This window comes from Pavona decussata, unplaced genomic scaffold, assembly GCF_977016875.1.
Source record: "Pavona decussata unplaced genomic scaffold, jaPavDecu1.1 SCAFFOLD_386, whole genome shotgun sequence".
In the NCBI taxonomy this organism is placed as follows: domain Eukaryota; kingdom Metazoa; phylum Cnidaria; class Anthozoa; order Scleractinia; family Agariciidae; genus Pavona; species Pavona decussata.
In genome coordinates, this window is record NW_028145758.1 from 2,889,756 (window position 1) to 2,905,940 (window position 16,185).

At 39.0% G+C, this 16,185-nt stretch overlaps 2 protein-coding genes across 2 annotated transcripts; one reads left to right on the top strand and one right to left on the bottom strand.

The window, feature by feature from the left end:
• Positions 1–34: 34 nt before the first annotated feature.
• LOC146451681 (DNA-directed RNA polymerase I subunit RPA49-like) lies at positions 35–11,662 on the top strand. The gene is made up of 12 exons (XM_085098817.1): positions 35–180; positions 500–624; positions 1,644–1,717; positions 3,370–3,455; positions 4,946–5,013; positions 5,243–5,390; positions 5,783–5,866; positions 6,926–7,022; positions 9,179–9,318; positions 9,713–9,788; positions 10,537–10,659; positions 11,385–11,662. Exons 1-12 carry the CDS (start codon positions 111–113, stop codon positions 11,542–11,544), a joined length of 1,251 nt encoding a protein of 416 aa, XP_084954943.1. The 5' UTR covers positions 35–110; the 3' UTR covers positions 11,545–11,662.
• A 1,313-nt stretch (positions 11,663–12,975) lies between these two features.
• On the bottom strand, positions 12,976–15,838 carry LOC146451682 (telomerase RNA component interacting RNase-like). Its single transcript, XM_085098818.1, has 3 exons — positions 15,527–15,838; positions 14,845–14,958; positions 12,976–13,671 (listed from the first exon to the last, which is right to left on the bottom strand). The coding sequence occupies exons 1-3, from the start codon at positions 15,800–15,802 to the stop codon at positions 13,564–13,566; spliced, it is 498 nt and encodes a 165-aa protein (XP_084954944.1). The 5' UTR covers positions 15,803–15,838; the 3' UTR covers positions 12,976–13,563.
• Between the last annotated feature and the right edge of the window lie 347 nt (positions 15,839–16,185).

A 16,185-nucleotide genomic window follows, 5' to 3' on the forward strand; every position in this document is an offset into this window, starting at 1 on the left:
GATATGAAACGAAATCTGATTGGATGGTAGAAAAAAGAAGCACCAATCAGATCACTTGTATCACTTGCATAAAATAGCATCAAAATACACGTGAAAAGAACAAATCAAAGATGGCGACCGCAAGGCTGGAATACGTTGCGAGTGATTCTGCTTCTTCTTCTGATGTTAAGCCTTACATAGGTTAGTCTCTTGGATAACTGTTTTGTTATCAGTTTCAAGCGAGTGCTGGGCAATTTCAGAATACCTGGCTGCTCCACTGTCAGCGTGTTTAAAAAAAAAATAGCGAGTGTTTTTTCTTGTGGTATTGACAATGTCCAACCACAAAATGACAAAGTATTCGGTCCGCATCCAGTTCTATTCATATTTTAATTTATCTTCTTGACTACACGATACGCAATAACTTACCTTCTCGCTTCTAAGCCTTTCTTGACCCATCTCAAAATGTATATTCTCCTAAGCTTGTTGACATCAAGTTGTACTTGTGTTGTTCCTTCTTTAGTCCATTTCACCAATGCAGACTTGAAACACAGCGTTCACGACAAACCCTATAATAAAAAGATAAAATTTGCCTGTTATCGATGGGCTGACCAGGAAGATGCTGCAAAAAAGCATAGAAGAACTCTGGTAGGTTTAGGAAATACGTGTAAATTCATCCCTCTTGCACAAAGTCAAATGTGATTTTGGTTTTTCACACAATCTTTATAATTTCCCCTTGAAGAACAGTCAGATAATGTTACATCATGTACTATTTTGGAAAGAAATAGTTTGACTCTTGAGCAAGGATCATGGGGTGTTGTGAAATGAAAGACTGATTATTTGGAAAGTTTGATACTGGGATTTGGAAACTATGCAAGGAGAGGTTGACATGTGTTGCTGTGAAAGGAAAAACGGACGTGTGATGATATGAGATGCTAGGAAATATTGTGAGACACTGAAAATATCATTTTGTTTTAAGGAGGTTGATGCTGGAGTACCAGTGAGTTGTGTGCCTGTGAACAACTCTTTATTCTTCCTTATTATCTTTGTTAGAAGAAATAAACTGGGGCTGGAGGATGATTCTTGAAAGACCAGTAACTTACCGGGCCCAAAAACTTAATTCTGTGCACAATGTTATCCCTCAGAGATACAAATTTCACTGGTTTTAAAATCATGACAGTTACATGGAACACATTGAACAAGTTGAGCTAAAAATTGCCAACAATCAATATTGAAATAAGTGTTTGAAAAATTCCTTTTCAGGCTCGCTTTACAAGTCATCAGCTCTTTTTCAATTTTAAAAAATGGGCCCCTGGGTTGTTAATCAACAGCTTGATGTAATATATCAAACACGAGACACAGTGTTTAATCACATATCAAACACCAAGAAGAGAGTTGAAAATATGATGCGCAGCACAGTATTTTTGACGATCTTCGAGGTTTTTGATATTGTGATGAACACTATGATGAGTGTTCTATATAACTTCTCAAATGAACTGATTTTGAAGGGGAAATTACGCAAAAACGAGGAGTTTTTCATCAGATAGCCAAACACGTCACAATCATGATTTCCTTTATCCGTGGCTTTTGAACTATTAATGAGTTTGAGAATTTGTTTTCAAAGTTTTCACTGATGGGTAAAAACAATAATTTATTGTTCTTGTAAGATTGCAGAGACAGATGAAATGGAGTACATTGGTCGGAACTATGGAGAATTTGCTAACACTAACACAATGTGCAAGTAAGTACAAATAGTTGTTATTTAGTATATTTGTTGCTTCCAGATCAAAACATCCAAAAGTATGGTAATCTTTAGCACATTTTTATGAGAGTCAGACAGATGGGTGTCACTTTCCATTCAACCAAAAATTCTGGAAATTCCAGGTGAGGCATCGAAGTAGCAGAAGGTTTTGGAATATAATTTTGAAAATTTGGGTATGCCTTGTGTGGTTGTACTAATTATTGGAACCACTGGAAAATTCCTCTCCATTCAGCCATTCCTACTCAGGCCCAGTTTTTTCAACATAACTTTTATGTGAACTATTATATAATGACCTTTAACATGGAATGTGTGGTCAAATGGAGTGCCCAGTGGGTAACTGAAAAGGCTAAATACAGTGTATTAAGCGGTCACCCTCTATTAAGCGGTTAGTCGTCAAAGTCCCAGAAATTACGTCCCTCGATTACCATACGGTCACCTCTATTTAGCGTTATTTTACTTGAAGTGCCAACAAGCTGTTTTTATTGTCTTGACCTGTTTTAAATGGTCACTTTATAAAAGGAAACCACCCAAATATGGTAACAAATAGCATGCCATGTTTTATTAGTCTGTTTCTATACCATGTTCTCCTTTGTGATACCATTTTATCGCTACAGTTTCTTAACAAAGTAAGTGATTTTGTGAGCGTTTTTGTGCATAAACTAAGCTATCAAATGTTGTATAAAATGTCACACAGTTCAGGTATCATACATATAATACATACAGTTCAGGTATCAAGTTGCGGAGACCTATTTTAAAATTTTATTGATTGCACTTTGAAAGATTAATAATTGTTAACCATATCCCAATACAACAATATTTTTGGTTGCTTTTTCTCCAAATCATCATAAAATTGGGAGTTCGTTTACAACGATATCCCGATTTTTCCTTGCGTAGCGAGGTTAATAAATTTGTCAGGCCGAAGGCCTGCGCTCGGCAGCTGAGCCGCGCGAATTCGAGCGGAAAATGTATTTATATATATATATATCTTTAAAGATGTCCATGCTGTTGCCTGGCAACAGTGCGCAAACAAAGTATGAATGATGTCAGACAAAGGGAAGGTTACTAGGCAGCAACAGGTTGGAAGACAGGCTGACGTTAGACAGAGTTTGTTGGAGCAAAATTTGCATACATTGGGAAAGTTTGAGTTCAGCTCTGGATTAAATTTCAACTGCAATGTTCATCTATATTCACTGAATGGAAATATCCCTGCAGAATCCTTTCCCTTTCTTCAAGAAATCTTTTTTTTTTAAAGATTGCATCGAAGAAATTACATGTTTTGTGGCCGCGGTAAAATAATTTTCCGTGGGAAATAAATTCATCGAACATGACAGCGCTGCATGCCCGTTGTACATTTCGTCATGTCCTAAATAGATTTCAACCGCAAATGAGCCTGTGGAACTACGAAAATACCATGCTCGTCGAAATAGTTGCTACGTTCAGAAACCTTTTAATCTCCTGATTTGATGCGTCAATACAAGTAAAGAGGGCTTTCCACCCAGCCCTAGCTTCACGAGGTTTTGAGAGTCACGTATTTCTAGTAACGATATGATTTTGCTGTCCCCTTGCCATGTGGTATAATTGAGGTTCCACTGTACTCATTGTCGTCAGATTATACTCTGTTTCATTTCTAGGTATCTGCTTGGAGTTCACAATTCAAAAACAGGGGTCATGAAGATGTACGATACAGAGATGATTACTATGCAGCCTAAAGTCCTAGGTATATTGTATGCAGCCTTTAGCTGGAAAATGAAAATTACACAGCCAAAAAGCAGATTTCCCACAATTTTTTTTAAAGATTAAATAGGTAAATTTTCATTGATTTGTTTCTGTCAAAACGTGTCTCCAAATTAGGACACCTTGATGCTCTCCTGACTGAAACTTGTATCATGTTCAGTGAAAAAATCCAAACCTCCTCATGGAAGGCTATAGTAAATGCCGATGGGGGTGGGGGGGGGGGGGGTGGGTACTCAGAAGCTATAGTTTTGAAAGGAGAGTATTGAAATTTCCAGGAGGGTGGAGGGGGGGGGGGGGTGGGGTGATCCAGTCCTAAAACCCTTCAATGAGAGGCTAGGGGTGTTACTTGCTAATGACAAAGTGTGGTGAGGGTGGGAAAATAATAGTTCCCCTCTGTAAGATATCTGCACACATTGCTTTTGAGCTGACTCAAAGTGTCTGGTTTATATATTTTGTCGTATTGGTGTAGAAAGGTTGTAAAATACAATGATCAATCTTTATAAGAAACTACAAAGCAGTGCAAATTTTTTTGTGGTTGTCGTGTGTTTACCTTGAAAGAAATGGAACAAAGAATTGTGCAAAAACAAAGTGTGCATTTTAGAAGATTGAATTTTAATAACACTTAATTAAAGTGAAATGAGTTGCTTATCATAAATTTTATTAAAAGCTGGGTGAGAGCCATGCACTACATGTACAGCAGTGTATTTATTTGCTCCAGAAATTAGCATCATTTGCACAGGCGCAGTCTGTTTTTAATTTATTCTTATGGAGCAGGGGCTTTATGGAAACCCTTGTGGATGGTTTAAGATTTACTACCAATGAGACCTTAAATTGTATCATTACCATTAAGTAAACATTACATACTGTAATAGGCCTTATCACGGTTTTCGACGCCATTTTGACGAGTAGGCAAACGGCTTAAAATAACAGTGTTTGTATGGAAATCCGATGTCAAATAATTTTCATGAAACATGGCTTCTGAAAAATTCATGAATTGGAAACTTTTGGCATTAGGAAAAGGATTTTAATTAAAAAATTGGAGGGATGTAGCTGTGCCAGAAAGCGTCCAGTCGTGTTTTGAACTTTCCATACATTTCCCTGTATTTTTTCCCGTGAACTATTTTTAGTAGCAGTTCACGGCTGGTTCGCTTTACAGACAAATGTATGGAAAGTTCAAAACGCGACTGGAAGCTTTCTGGCACAGCTACATCTCTCAAATTTTTTTCCTAAAATCCTTTTCCTAGTGCTAAAAGTTTCCAATTCATGAATTGTTCAGAAGCGATGTTTTATGAAAGTAATTTGACTTCTGATTTCCATACAAACACTGTTATTTCAAGCCTGTTTGCCTACTCATCAAAATGGCGTCGAAAACTGTGATAAGGCCTATTCTTGCTATAGGCCATTTACCTTAATGGAACACAATCAAAATGAAATGTCATTTTTAATATTTATTTTATACTTTTTGGGTTGTAGTTGATGCAGATTTAAACTCTACTGGGGAGGATCCAGAAAGTAAGATGGAGCTTTCCTTCAGGGAAAAGGTGAACAATTGTCCTGCACGTTGTCCTCACTACTCTCCTTATTTTTCTTATGGTACTACTTGGGTGAAACTTTGCCGATGTCAAAACTTTGTATATTTTGTGATCATTGCTTTTGTTCTCATTATCTTTACAGTTGATCAATTACTGATGTTGTTAGGAGATGCTGCTCACTATTGGGGTTTTGAGAATTAAAAGAAAAATTTTTTATCATTGTTTCTGTTCCTGTTAGAATGACCTCCTAACGGAAGCTTTTGGCAGCAGCAAAAAGAAAAAAGCCATGACGTCTCGACTGAGAAATCAAGTTGATAGTACAGATCTTGGTGACACAGTTTCAGATGTGGTGCAAGCACTGTCATCTGAACCATTGGATAAAACAGGTCTGAAAATGTAATGTTGTGCAAGGGTTGAATTGTATCCTTAGTCAAGTTTTGTTTACCAATAATATCTTGGTTCAACTTCTAGCAGTATAAATACCAAGAAAAGTAACACACACAATTTTGTAATGTTTGAAAAACAAGCAGGAGTGTTTTATCGGGTTTAAAACCACGAGACGCAGCCAAGTGGTTTTAGACCTGATTAAACATGTGCTGCAACTTTTTTGAATGGCTTCAAAAACATTCCTGGAAAAGGGTATGTCAATAGAGTTCATAACAAATTATTATGCTTTTGTGAACGTTGGAAATTAGCATACGAGAAAAACACCACATACTACATACTGCGCATGTCATCTTTCCATTTAATTGATATAATTATTTTGTGTCGATTGCAGATGGTGCAGAGGAACAGCTTTCTTACATTCCTCCATTTAATGCCAGTGCAGCGACACCAGCTGATGTGTATAAATTAGATGACAGTATCCTTTAATGCACCATTGCATACAGTGCAGTGATAATCAAAGGACTAGTTTCTTGCTAAAAGCAATCAACCAGCCTGTCTACAGGTTTACTGCTACTTACAATAACATGAAAATAAATGAACAAATACATGCAAAATTATTACAAAATAGAGGATAAAAGATTTGTATCCTGCTTCTTGAAGGCCTGAATTCCATCGGAGGAGATATTTCAGACAACTGCTGCGGGAGGAGGGTTCCAAATTGTGATTGCTGCATGAAAGAAGTTCCTTTTATCTAGCATGCTGGTCCTTGTACATGATAATCTGAGTGCATAGGGCAGCAGCGATTGAGAAGTTCTTGCGGTACACCTTCTTTTGTATGGAGGTGGAAGCAGAATCTTGATCTTTGCATGAAGGTGCTGTGGTATGGTGGTTGGCACATCAGAATTTTGATTATTCTTTTGCTCAGGATTGGTCAAAGCTTTACCTATGGACATCTCAGGTAGCTAAGTAGACAACTCTGCTAAGGTTCCAGCTTCATACAAAGTTAATATTATTAATATTGCATTCTTTACCTGCCATACTGTGCAGACAGATTTCCCAAGCATACTCTTGGTCCCAAGGGTGTCCATTGTGGGGCGGTTATCGTTTATTAAAAAAACCACAACTTGCAGCTATAAGCTGAATTACTTGCGTTACATACATCATGTTTAAAATTTCAAAATATAAAAACTTTAACTACACTAACTACAATCCTAACAACACTAACTACAATTGCTGTTTACTTGCAAAGTGCATCATAAAATTGTCTCCAAACCTCTTTGTTTTCATATTCAGGATTGAAAACATACGCCTAGTCCTGAAATTATATCTCCCACTGTCATTGTGCGCGGGCAGCAGGCTAGCTAGTTTCTGCTGGTCACTCTCTACTATTTGTTGAAATAATCAACTTAACTTTGGTTTCTGTACTGTGCAGAGATTTACAAAAACAAAAATTCACTTCCCAATACTTTTTTCTAGATCAATACAAATCATTAAGTTTACTTTACATCTCTGAATTTTCTTTGACTCAGGGAAGTTATTACACCTTTGGAATATGAGGTTTTACAGAAAGCATCTTTTGAATTGAAGAATGCAAATGGAGACAAAATAAAAGAATGGAAAAATGAAAAAAGGTATACTAAGTGATGTAATTTTAGTCTGTAGTTATTTCCACTCTGGCATTGTGCTATTATCAATCATACTCATACTGCTTAAGCTCAGGGGTCATGGGTGGGGGGTAAGTATGAGACTCAGGGATCATGGGTTGGGGACAGGTGTGGGACTCAGGGGTCATGGGTGGGGGGTAAGTATGAGACTCTGGGATCATGGGTTGGGGACAGGTGTGGGACTTAGGAGTCATGGGTGGGAGACATGTGTGGGACTCAGGGGTCATGGGTGGGGGACATGTGTGGGACAGGAGTTAAGGGTGGGGAACAGGTGTGGGACTCAGGAGTCATGGGTGGGGGGCAGGGTGTGGGACTTAATGGTCATGGGTAGGGGATAGGTGTGGGACTCAGTGGTCATGGGTAGGGGACAGGTGTGGAACTCAGGAGTCATGGGTGGGGGACAGGGTGTGGGACTAAATGGTCATGGGTAGGGGATAGGTGTGGGACTCAGGAGTCATGGGTGGGGGGCAGGGTGTGGGACTAAATGGTCATGGGTAGGGGATAGGTGTGGGACTCAGGAGTCATGGGTGGGGGGCAGGGTGTGGGACTAAATGGTCATGGGTAGGGGATAGGTGTGGGACTCAGTGGTCATGGGTAGGGGACAGGTGTGGAACTCAGGAGTCATGGGTGGGGGACAGGGTGTGGGACTTAATGGTCATGGGTAGGGGATAGGTGTGGGACTCAGGAGTCATGGGTGGGGGGCAGGGTGTGGGACTCAGGAGTCATGGGTGGGGGACAGGGTGTGGGACTCAGTGGTCATGGGTAGGGGACAGGTGTGGAACTCAGGAGTCATGGGTGGGGGACAGGGTGTGGGACTTAATGGTCATGGGTAGGGGATAGGTGTGGGACTCAGTGGTCATGGGTAGGGGACAGGGTGTGGGACTAAATGGTCATGGGTAGGGGATAGGTGTGTGACTCAGTGGTCATGGGTGGGGGACAGGTGTGGGACTAAATGGTCATGGATAGGGGATAGGTGTGGGACTCAGGAGTCATGGGTAGGGGACAGGGTGTAAGACTCAATGGTCATGGGTGGCAGACCGGTGTGGGACTCAGGGGTCATGGGTAGGGGACAGGTGTGGGACTCAGGGGTCATGGGTAGGGGACAGGTGTGGGACTCAGGAGTCATGGTGGGGGGACAGGGTGTGGGACTCAGGGGTCATGGGTGAGGGACAGGGTGTGGGACTGGGGGTCATGAGTGGGGGACAGATGTGGGACTCAGGAGTCATAGGTGGGGGACAGGGTGTGGGACTCAGGAGTCATGGGTGGGGGACCGGTGTGGGACTCAGGAGTCATGGGTGGGGGACAGGTGTGGGACTCAGGAGTCATAGGTGGGGGACAGGTGTGGGACTCAGGAGTCATGGGTAGGGGATAGGTGTGGGACTTTGCTTGTTACAACTTGTGTTTGTGTGTACGTTTTTTGTTGAAATGTAAAACTACAAATTGTAATCTTGTTATTTCCAATAAAGATTTGCATTAGGTGTGGGACTCAGGAGTCATGGTGAGGGACAGGGTGTGGGACTGGGGGGTCATGGGACAGATGTGGGACTCAGGGGTCATGGATGGGGGACAGGTGTGGGACTCAGGGGTCATGGGTGGGGGACAGGTTGTGGGACTGGGGGGTCATGGGACAGGTGTGGGACTCAGGAGTCATGGGTGGGGGACAGGGTGTGGGACTCAGGGGTCATGGGTGGGGGACAGGTTGTGGGACTCGGGGTTCATGGGTGGGGAAAAGGGTGTGTGACTCAGGGGTCATGGGTGGGGGACCAGTGTAGGACTCAGGGGTCATGGGTGGGGGACAGGTGTGGGACTCAGGAGTCATGGGTGGGGGACAGGGTGTGGGACTCAGGGGTCATGGGTGGGGGACCAGTGTGGGACTCAGGGGTCATGGGTGGGGGACAGGTGTGGAACTCAGGAGTCATGGTTGGGGGACAGGGTGTGGGACTCAGGATTCATGGGTGGGGGACAGGTGTGGGACTCAGGATTCATGGGTGGGGGACAGGGTGTGGGACTCAGGGGTCATGGGTAGGGGACAAATGTGGGAATCAGTGGTTAAGTTAGTTTCTTTTCTTTGAAAAAAGTCCCAAATCAGTAACTTTTTTAAATATCTTTTTTTTGGTCTTCAGGTTTCCAAAATATATTTTACAGCATTTAAAGGTGATGTCAGTGAATCCCACCCAGAGGCTTCATCAATCATGCTGTCTGCTGTACTTATCATACATGATAACTCTGTATGGTCTTGATTACCGGGACTTGAAAAAGAAAGGTAAAGAAATACAAAGCACCTTCTAGCTGTACTCCTCTGCCAGTCAGAATTGGTATAGGTCTTATTGGTAATACTAATGTTCTTGTAAAGCACCATGGACAACCAGTGGAGTTGCTAACTGGGATTCATACAACTCGCCTGGAGGAATTGCCATCAGGACTTGCCATCTAGAAAATTCAGTCAATACCTGGGGAATTTAAAAATCTGTTTTTAAGGACTCATGCATTGTGCCTGCACCCTTGACGTTAATTCTTCAAGTTGTGAATCCATAAAACCACAGGGTATATTTTAGCAAAAGATGCCATTGCAGATTTGTAGATTTGTCTGCTCAGTGATCTTATCCTGCCACATTTTGAGGTCTGTCAGGCTGATGGAGCTGTGTTGTGCTCTACAGATCCTTTGCATGGGATGCCAGAAATGATTCAGAAAAGACTTTTGTCCATGTTTTCATTAAAGAAAGGAAAATTCAGGTGAGATCGTTGCTCTGATGACATAGCAAAGTCACATGGGGTATTATGATGGTTCTCATACCAGGCCCCTGTTGCTCAAAGACCAGATTTTGAACTCTATCCAGTGGATAAAATGACTCCAACCACTACATTTTAGCGACGTACATGTATCAGCTGTCTGTTTTTAAAGAACTTGAGCAAGATGGGTACAAGGCTGAAACTTATTTGTTTTAAGTTAACTTAAGTTCTGTTTTTAATAATTTATTTACAATTCAATAGTAATAACAAATATATAAGAAGAAATATGAAAAAAAAAAAACAAAAAACAAAAACAAAAAACAAAACCTAGGCCAAGAAACAAAATACCTTGTGTTAAATATAGTGTATACAGCTATTTCAATTAACGTTGTCGGACTAAAATCAAGCTAAAAGACAAGACCGCAATGTTTTGTGGGAATATTTTTTATGAATAATTTCATCAAAATCATCTCTGCACGTGCAGGTCATTGTACTGCTAATTACAACCTATTGATTTTCCCAGGCATGACTGATTTTGATGAATTTATTCATAAAAATCCCACGTAAACTTTCGGTCTTGTCTCTTAGCTTCATGCTTTGAACCGACAACGTTAGTTGAAATGACTGTTAGTAGTGTATAGTGTACTTTTAGTGTATAGATCATGAAGACTACTGAAGATTATTTATTAATTACTATAATTTTGTTTTTTATTATCATTATTGTTAATCTTTTTTGTGTGTGTGTGTGCAGGGCAGTTCCCAAAAGGCTTAAGGATAAACTTGTATCTTACATATTAGTATTGGCTTTGATTATCGATGAATTCACCTTGGAGTGTAAAGTTTTGATGGAAGATCTTGGAATGTCTGAATCAAGGTAAGTAAGCTTATCTGCAGAATTATATATATTTTTTAGATAAATATGTTAGCCCCTGTTTATGGCTCCTAGTTGTTACACCTAGCGTAATAAAACATTTAATATGTAGTGTGACTTTAATGTTGCGTAGTCTTCATATTATAATCTTTTTATACACAATTTGTTTTTGTATTTCAGTGCTCATAAAAATTGTTAATTAAAAATATGTTATCCTTTACCATCTGTTGACAGATAAAATTTTCAATTTCTTGGTTTTTTGCCTTTAAATCTTGTCATGTCAACTGCAGCTTTTCTTTGATTCACATCCACCAAAACACAACTTTATCCAACTCTTTTCAAGGCAGTAGGTTGTGTGTCATCAGTAACCACTGTAAACACCCATATCACCAAGGCCTAGTTGTTCAAAATCCAATTAAGCTAATTCTGGGTTAACGTGAACTTTGACTCGCGTTTAATTACCAATTTTAAAAAGATTTTTCCAAAAGAGTTTTGTCCCTCAGTTTTGACATAGACTTCTCTACCATTAGGTTGAAATTAGCTTTTAGAAACATTTTTTAACAAGCGAGTTAAAAACCCTGGTTATTTTTTAATCGTGGATTAGTATTTATCGGCTTTCGAGCAACCAGGCCCGAGGCTGTACTCTGGTCACAGGTATAAACATGATGGTTGGGTCTTGTGCTGTGGAATCAGTGCACTTCAGTTTACATTTTTGTTCCACTTGACAGGTTGACAACCCATTTGAAAGCAGTAGGCTGTGTTGTTAAATCATCCAACATCCAGAGGAAACGAAAGCTTGAAGATGACAAAGAAAGGATCTCTCCAGCAAAGACAGCAATTCTTGAGGTCCCTTTACCACCAGGCTTTCCAAATGTCCTAAGCAGATAGATACCTTGTAAACTGTTTTTCTGTTCTGAAATATTGTTAAATAAGTGAAACTATATGAAAGTGTTTGTAATATGATAAAATATCGATGTTGAGAAGTAAATTATTTTTTTCAAGGTTATCAGTTTCATTTTGTGCTGAACTGTGTCCAAGAAGGGACTATAGATCATTTTCATGATGGCGTCATTTGACCACACTGAACTACCAGAAATCATTTAGTTTCTCCTTTCAAATTCAAATCTTGTAATCCCAGTAGGGAGCAAATAATAATTAATAGCTCTAATTGGTATGGGAAAGATAAGACTGCAGATTCAGGAAGTTGTAGTCAAATGAAATCATAATGACAATATCCTATTTTTACGGGGTTTGTTCTTAACTTGGCTCAGGGCCCAGTGGGCTATTTTTGGACATTTCAGTGGTCCCGTTTTTTCATGAAAGAAGGTGTTACTACATTTTGCGGTTTAACTTGTACAGAGGGCCCCTTGAATACTTGAACCTCTTGTATACAACTTTAGACCGGTTGTGTAAAATAATATTTTGAATTTTAAACGTTCCTTGCTCTAATAATGGATTAATATCCTGGGTATATCTTTCAATCAGCTTCATGGATGACATCAGTCACATTTGACTGCACCACAATATCCAGGAGAGATTTGAACAATATTACATTTTATCACATGAGAAAATAATTATACTGGAAACAAACACTCTAGACTCCAAAAATTAATTACCAGACAAGTTTATTTACAAATAATCAATGGTATTACCAGTTCATTTACACTTTTCGAGTTTCAGTGTACAAATGGTTAAAAAAACAACTGACCAAGAAAGCACCACAGAAGGAAATGTTTCCTGACAAGTTTACCAACAGAAGCACATCTGGTACCTACATAACCCTTTAAAGCACAATGGTGATCGTTATACAATTTCTCTTTACAGAATCACTACTTGATCAAAACCAACAGGTCACAAGAATGAAGGAAATGATAATCAAATATAAATAGGCTATTTCTGAGTTGCTGTAAAACTCACTATGAAAGCGAGGCTAAGTGCAAAACTTTTCATATGAAAATTAGTTTTGTTTGCAGAAGAATGAAAACTAATTTACATAACAAAAATTTTGCACTTAGCCTCGCTTTCATAATGAGGTTCAGAGCAACTCGGAAATGGTCTATTGTTTTGATATGAAATGTGCTACATCAATGGGGGTGTGAAAATTAAAACAAATAATTCATTTTATCAAACGAGTTGAAAAGGTAACTTGACCACCAAAAAGATTCAAGTGCTGCCTCAGTTACATGTAACAACACCAAATATTTAGTTATGACACTAGTTGACGGAATTGGTTTAAATATCAATGCATTTTATCTTTGACAATCGTTTTCTTTATTCTCATAACCTTTTTGTTTGATTAAGTGGCGGTCACTACTGATCACTACTGGGGCTTAACAGGGTTCAAAATTGTTCAGATTAATTTTATTTCAACCGATCAGACTAGTTAATTACAGCTCAGTCATCATACAAAAGAAACGGCTTAGTTTCTAAAGAAACTGTGGTGTTGCATAATTTGGTGGGGGAGAAGAACAAGTGTTTGGTTTATCAACAGAGTTGACGAGGTAATTTGGCCACTGCGAAATTCAAGGACTGACATTTTGAGTGTTAGCCTACGTCAGAGTGAATACATGTCAGAGCGCATACATTTGATCTAACATAGGGCTAATAATCAAAATGTCGCCTGGACTTGAATCTCTTCACTGTGGTCAAATTACCTTATCAACCCTAATGATAAAACCAAACATTCATCATACAGAAGGACTTAGTTATATATAAATAGTATTGGGAAATGAAAAGGAGCACTGATACTTGACAATATAACTTGCAACAACATGGGTTTTCTTGCTTGTTTTATGCTGCTAAGAAAAACTGGAGCATGAAATTAAAAGCGAGAAAACTGTACATTATTACAGGCTATTTACAATAGTGAATAAATTCAAATTGTTATTCCTAAGTTGCTATTGTTGGTCATTTTACAAGAGGTCGCACTCTGTCGCCGTCATCTGAGCAACTCATCTCTTTGTATCTTTGAACCTCATCCATGTAAGCCTTCCATGCCGATGACTTAGCCTCAGCCTGATGGAAACAAAAAAATTGGAATTTGAGACAACATTACGGCTTTATTGTGATGTCCAGTTGGGGGACAATAAGCCCTAGTATGGAAATGGGAAACCACACGAGGAGAAGAAAACATCTTTGACCTTGCTGGGAAATGAAGTTACCCATGACCTCCGAATTTGATCAACCGTTGCTGTACCAGCTGATTGATAAAATCTGGAGGCAATCTTGTATCTAGAGTCTCAGGCTCTTTGGCCAGCAGTTGGTTGCCAGGAGAGACTCTGGGGGCACTGGAATTTTTCACAGTAGAAATCCTGCGGTAAAAAATGCAAGTGAAAGGCAGACCCATTAACAGGGCAACCGACAGTTGTGGGTTTGATTCTTGTCCTAATCAATCAAAGATTTCTTTACTTTCCCTCCTGTGCTCTCCCATTTCCTCACTAGAGCTGATACTCAGTAGGAAATTCATGGCTTTCCTTTAGCACTTTAATATACCCTACAGAGTTAATTCTCTGAACCATCATTTGATTGAAAGAAATTTTGTGAAGTACTTGCATTTAACAGTCATATACGAGAATCTGTTCAAGTAAGTGCATAAGGAGGAAACACAGTCTAGTAAAGGTTTTGGGAACTTTGGAACTGGACAAAAACTCAAACTTCGCAAATCAAACTGAGTACTGTGGTGCTAATCATACTTTTTCAACCAATCACAAGCCAGCATTTGAGAAAACATTACCACTTTCTAAAATCACTTCAAATGCAACCTAAACAGTCCCTGGACCACAATACTTAATAACCTACTGGTAAAGAAGGCTTAGTAGCCTGCAAACTAGGCTCAAGAGTTAATGTAGGACATATCTTTTGGAATATGTCTTTTCTCCTTAAGTTCACTGCACGCCCTCAAAATCATGCCTAGCATCAACTATTGCAACTGGTCAACAAGTTGGTAGACTGAGGTAAATTTGTGGAATTATTATTAACCCTTATAAACATTTAACATTTTTAAAACCTCTAATGGGGGTCAGCATCAAATTTCTCCTTGTAATATGAATGCTCATTCAACCCCCAAGGTCATTAAGGATATGATCACCCAAAGTACTTCTCTCCAGTACTTTTATAAGAGAAGTATGGGGACAAGATTGGAGAATTTGTTCTTTGATATTAGGGGTTAAAACATTAACACCAACATACATCTTCCTCTGCCTTTTTTGCTGCTTCAACAGCCTCTTTTTCTTTTTTCATTTTCTTTGCAAGCATCTGTCTTGAGGCACCGCCCATCTTTCCAACAGCAAATGTCCTCTTTCCCTACATTTGTTAGATTAATACTAACACCATAAGATATAATCACATCTATTTTGATGTTGAACGCCTCTTGAACTGTGTTCCTTGTAAGTGAGAATGAGTTTTGATATCTTTCATCATATACAAAAAATAGTCGCATAAATTTGTATATTAAAAAAAGCAAAAATGTATGTTTTTTGTAGCCCTTTATGATATTCTAAAAGGCCTTTTTATCAATCAATTTTTTGCACAATGACTAAGCTTAAGCTTTTTTTGCATAAATAAAGAAATTATATCTATTTTATAAACGTTTGAAACAAAAAGGACTAGTTTTTATAAATTTGGTGGACATATATTAAACATCTGTTGGAATCAAATAAATGCAGTCCAAAATATATTTTTAGTCTACTAGCAACAACTCTGTTTCTTTTGGTGAATAACTTTCGCGTCTTGGCTTCTCAAAGCTTTTCTTGCATAATCTTGAATTATAAGCTGTGATTCAAGTTTACAATTAAAATTAAATTGAATGCTTGCTTTATCTTTCCCAACAAAACGGGAAAGTCTTATCATTCTCTTTCTCACTAAACCAGACCTGCTGTGTCAAAGAAGGTCCAAGAGCTTTTTTCTCGCTTTGTTTCTCGTCACAGCCGGCGCCACCTTTCGTTTCACCGTCATCTTTACGAACTGATTCTTGTGTCGGTTTTATCTTTTGTGATTCTGCCTCCATTCGTTTCTTAAAAAGTTCTAGAAAACTGCCATCGTTAGCGAACGTATTTACAACGCTTGGAGCGCTTGAATCCTCTCCCCTCGTACTAGAAATGGTTGAAGAACTGGACTCTTTCTTGGCAATGTTCCGCTCGGACGCCATATTGATGATTGAAGTATCTGAAGAAACGCAAGGATTTCTGGGATTCTTTTAAAGTAGCGCGCGAGGCTCTCACGAGACGTTCGTGTCTTTTCCGGTGCGTTTCTCGACAGTCCCGGTAACTTACCGGGCCCGATAAAAAAAACTTTATAATGTTTTTTCGCTGATTGCACAGCGATTACAAACATGGTACTTGGCCAATGTCATACTTACTTTTGTTCTTGGGCCAACGTAGCTTGATCAGAAATAAAATACAAACAGCGGTTTGTATTTTATTTTTGGACAATGTTTTCATAGAATTATAAGGTTTTAAAATTTAGTATTCAAAGCTAACAAAAATTGACTTCTATCAAGAAAAATTTATCACCAAAGACACTTTAATATCG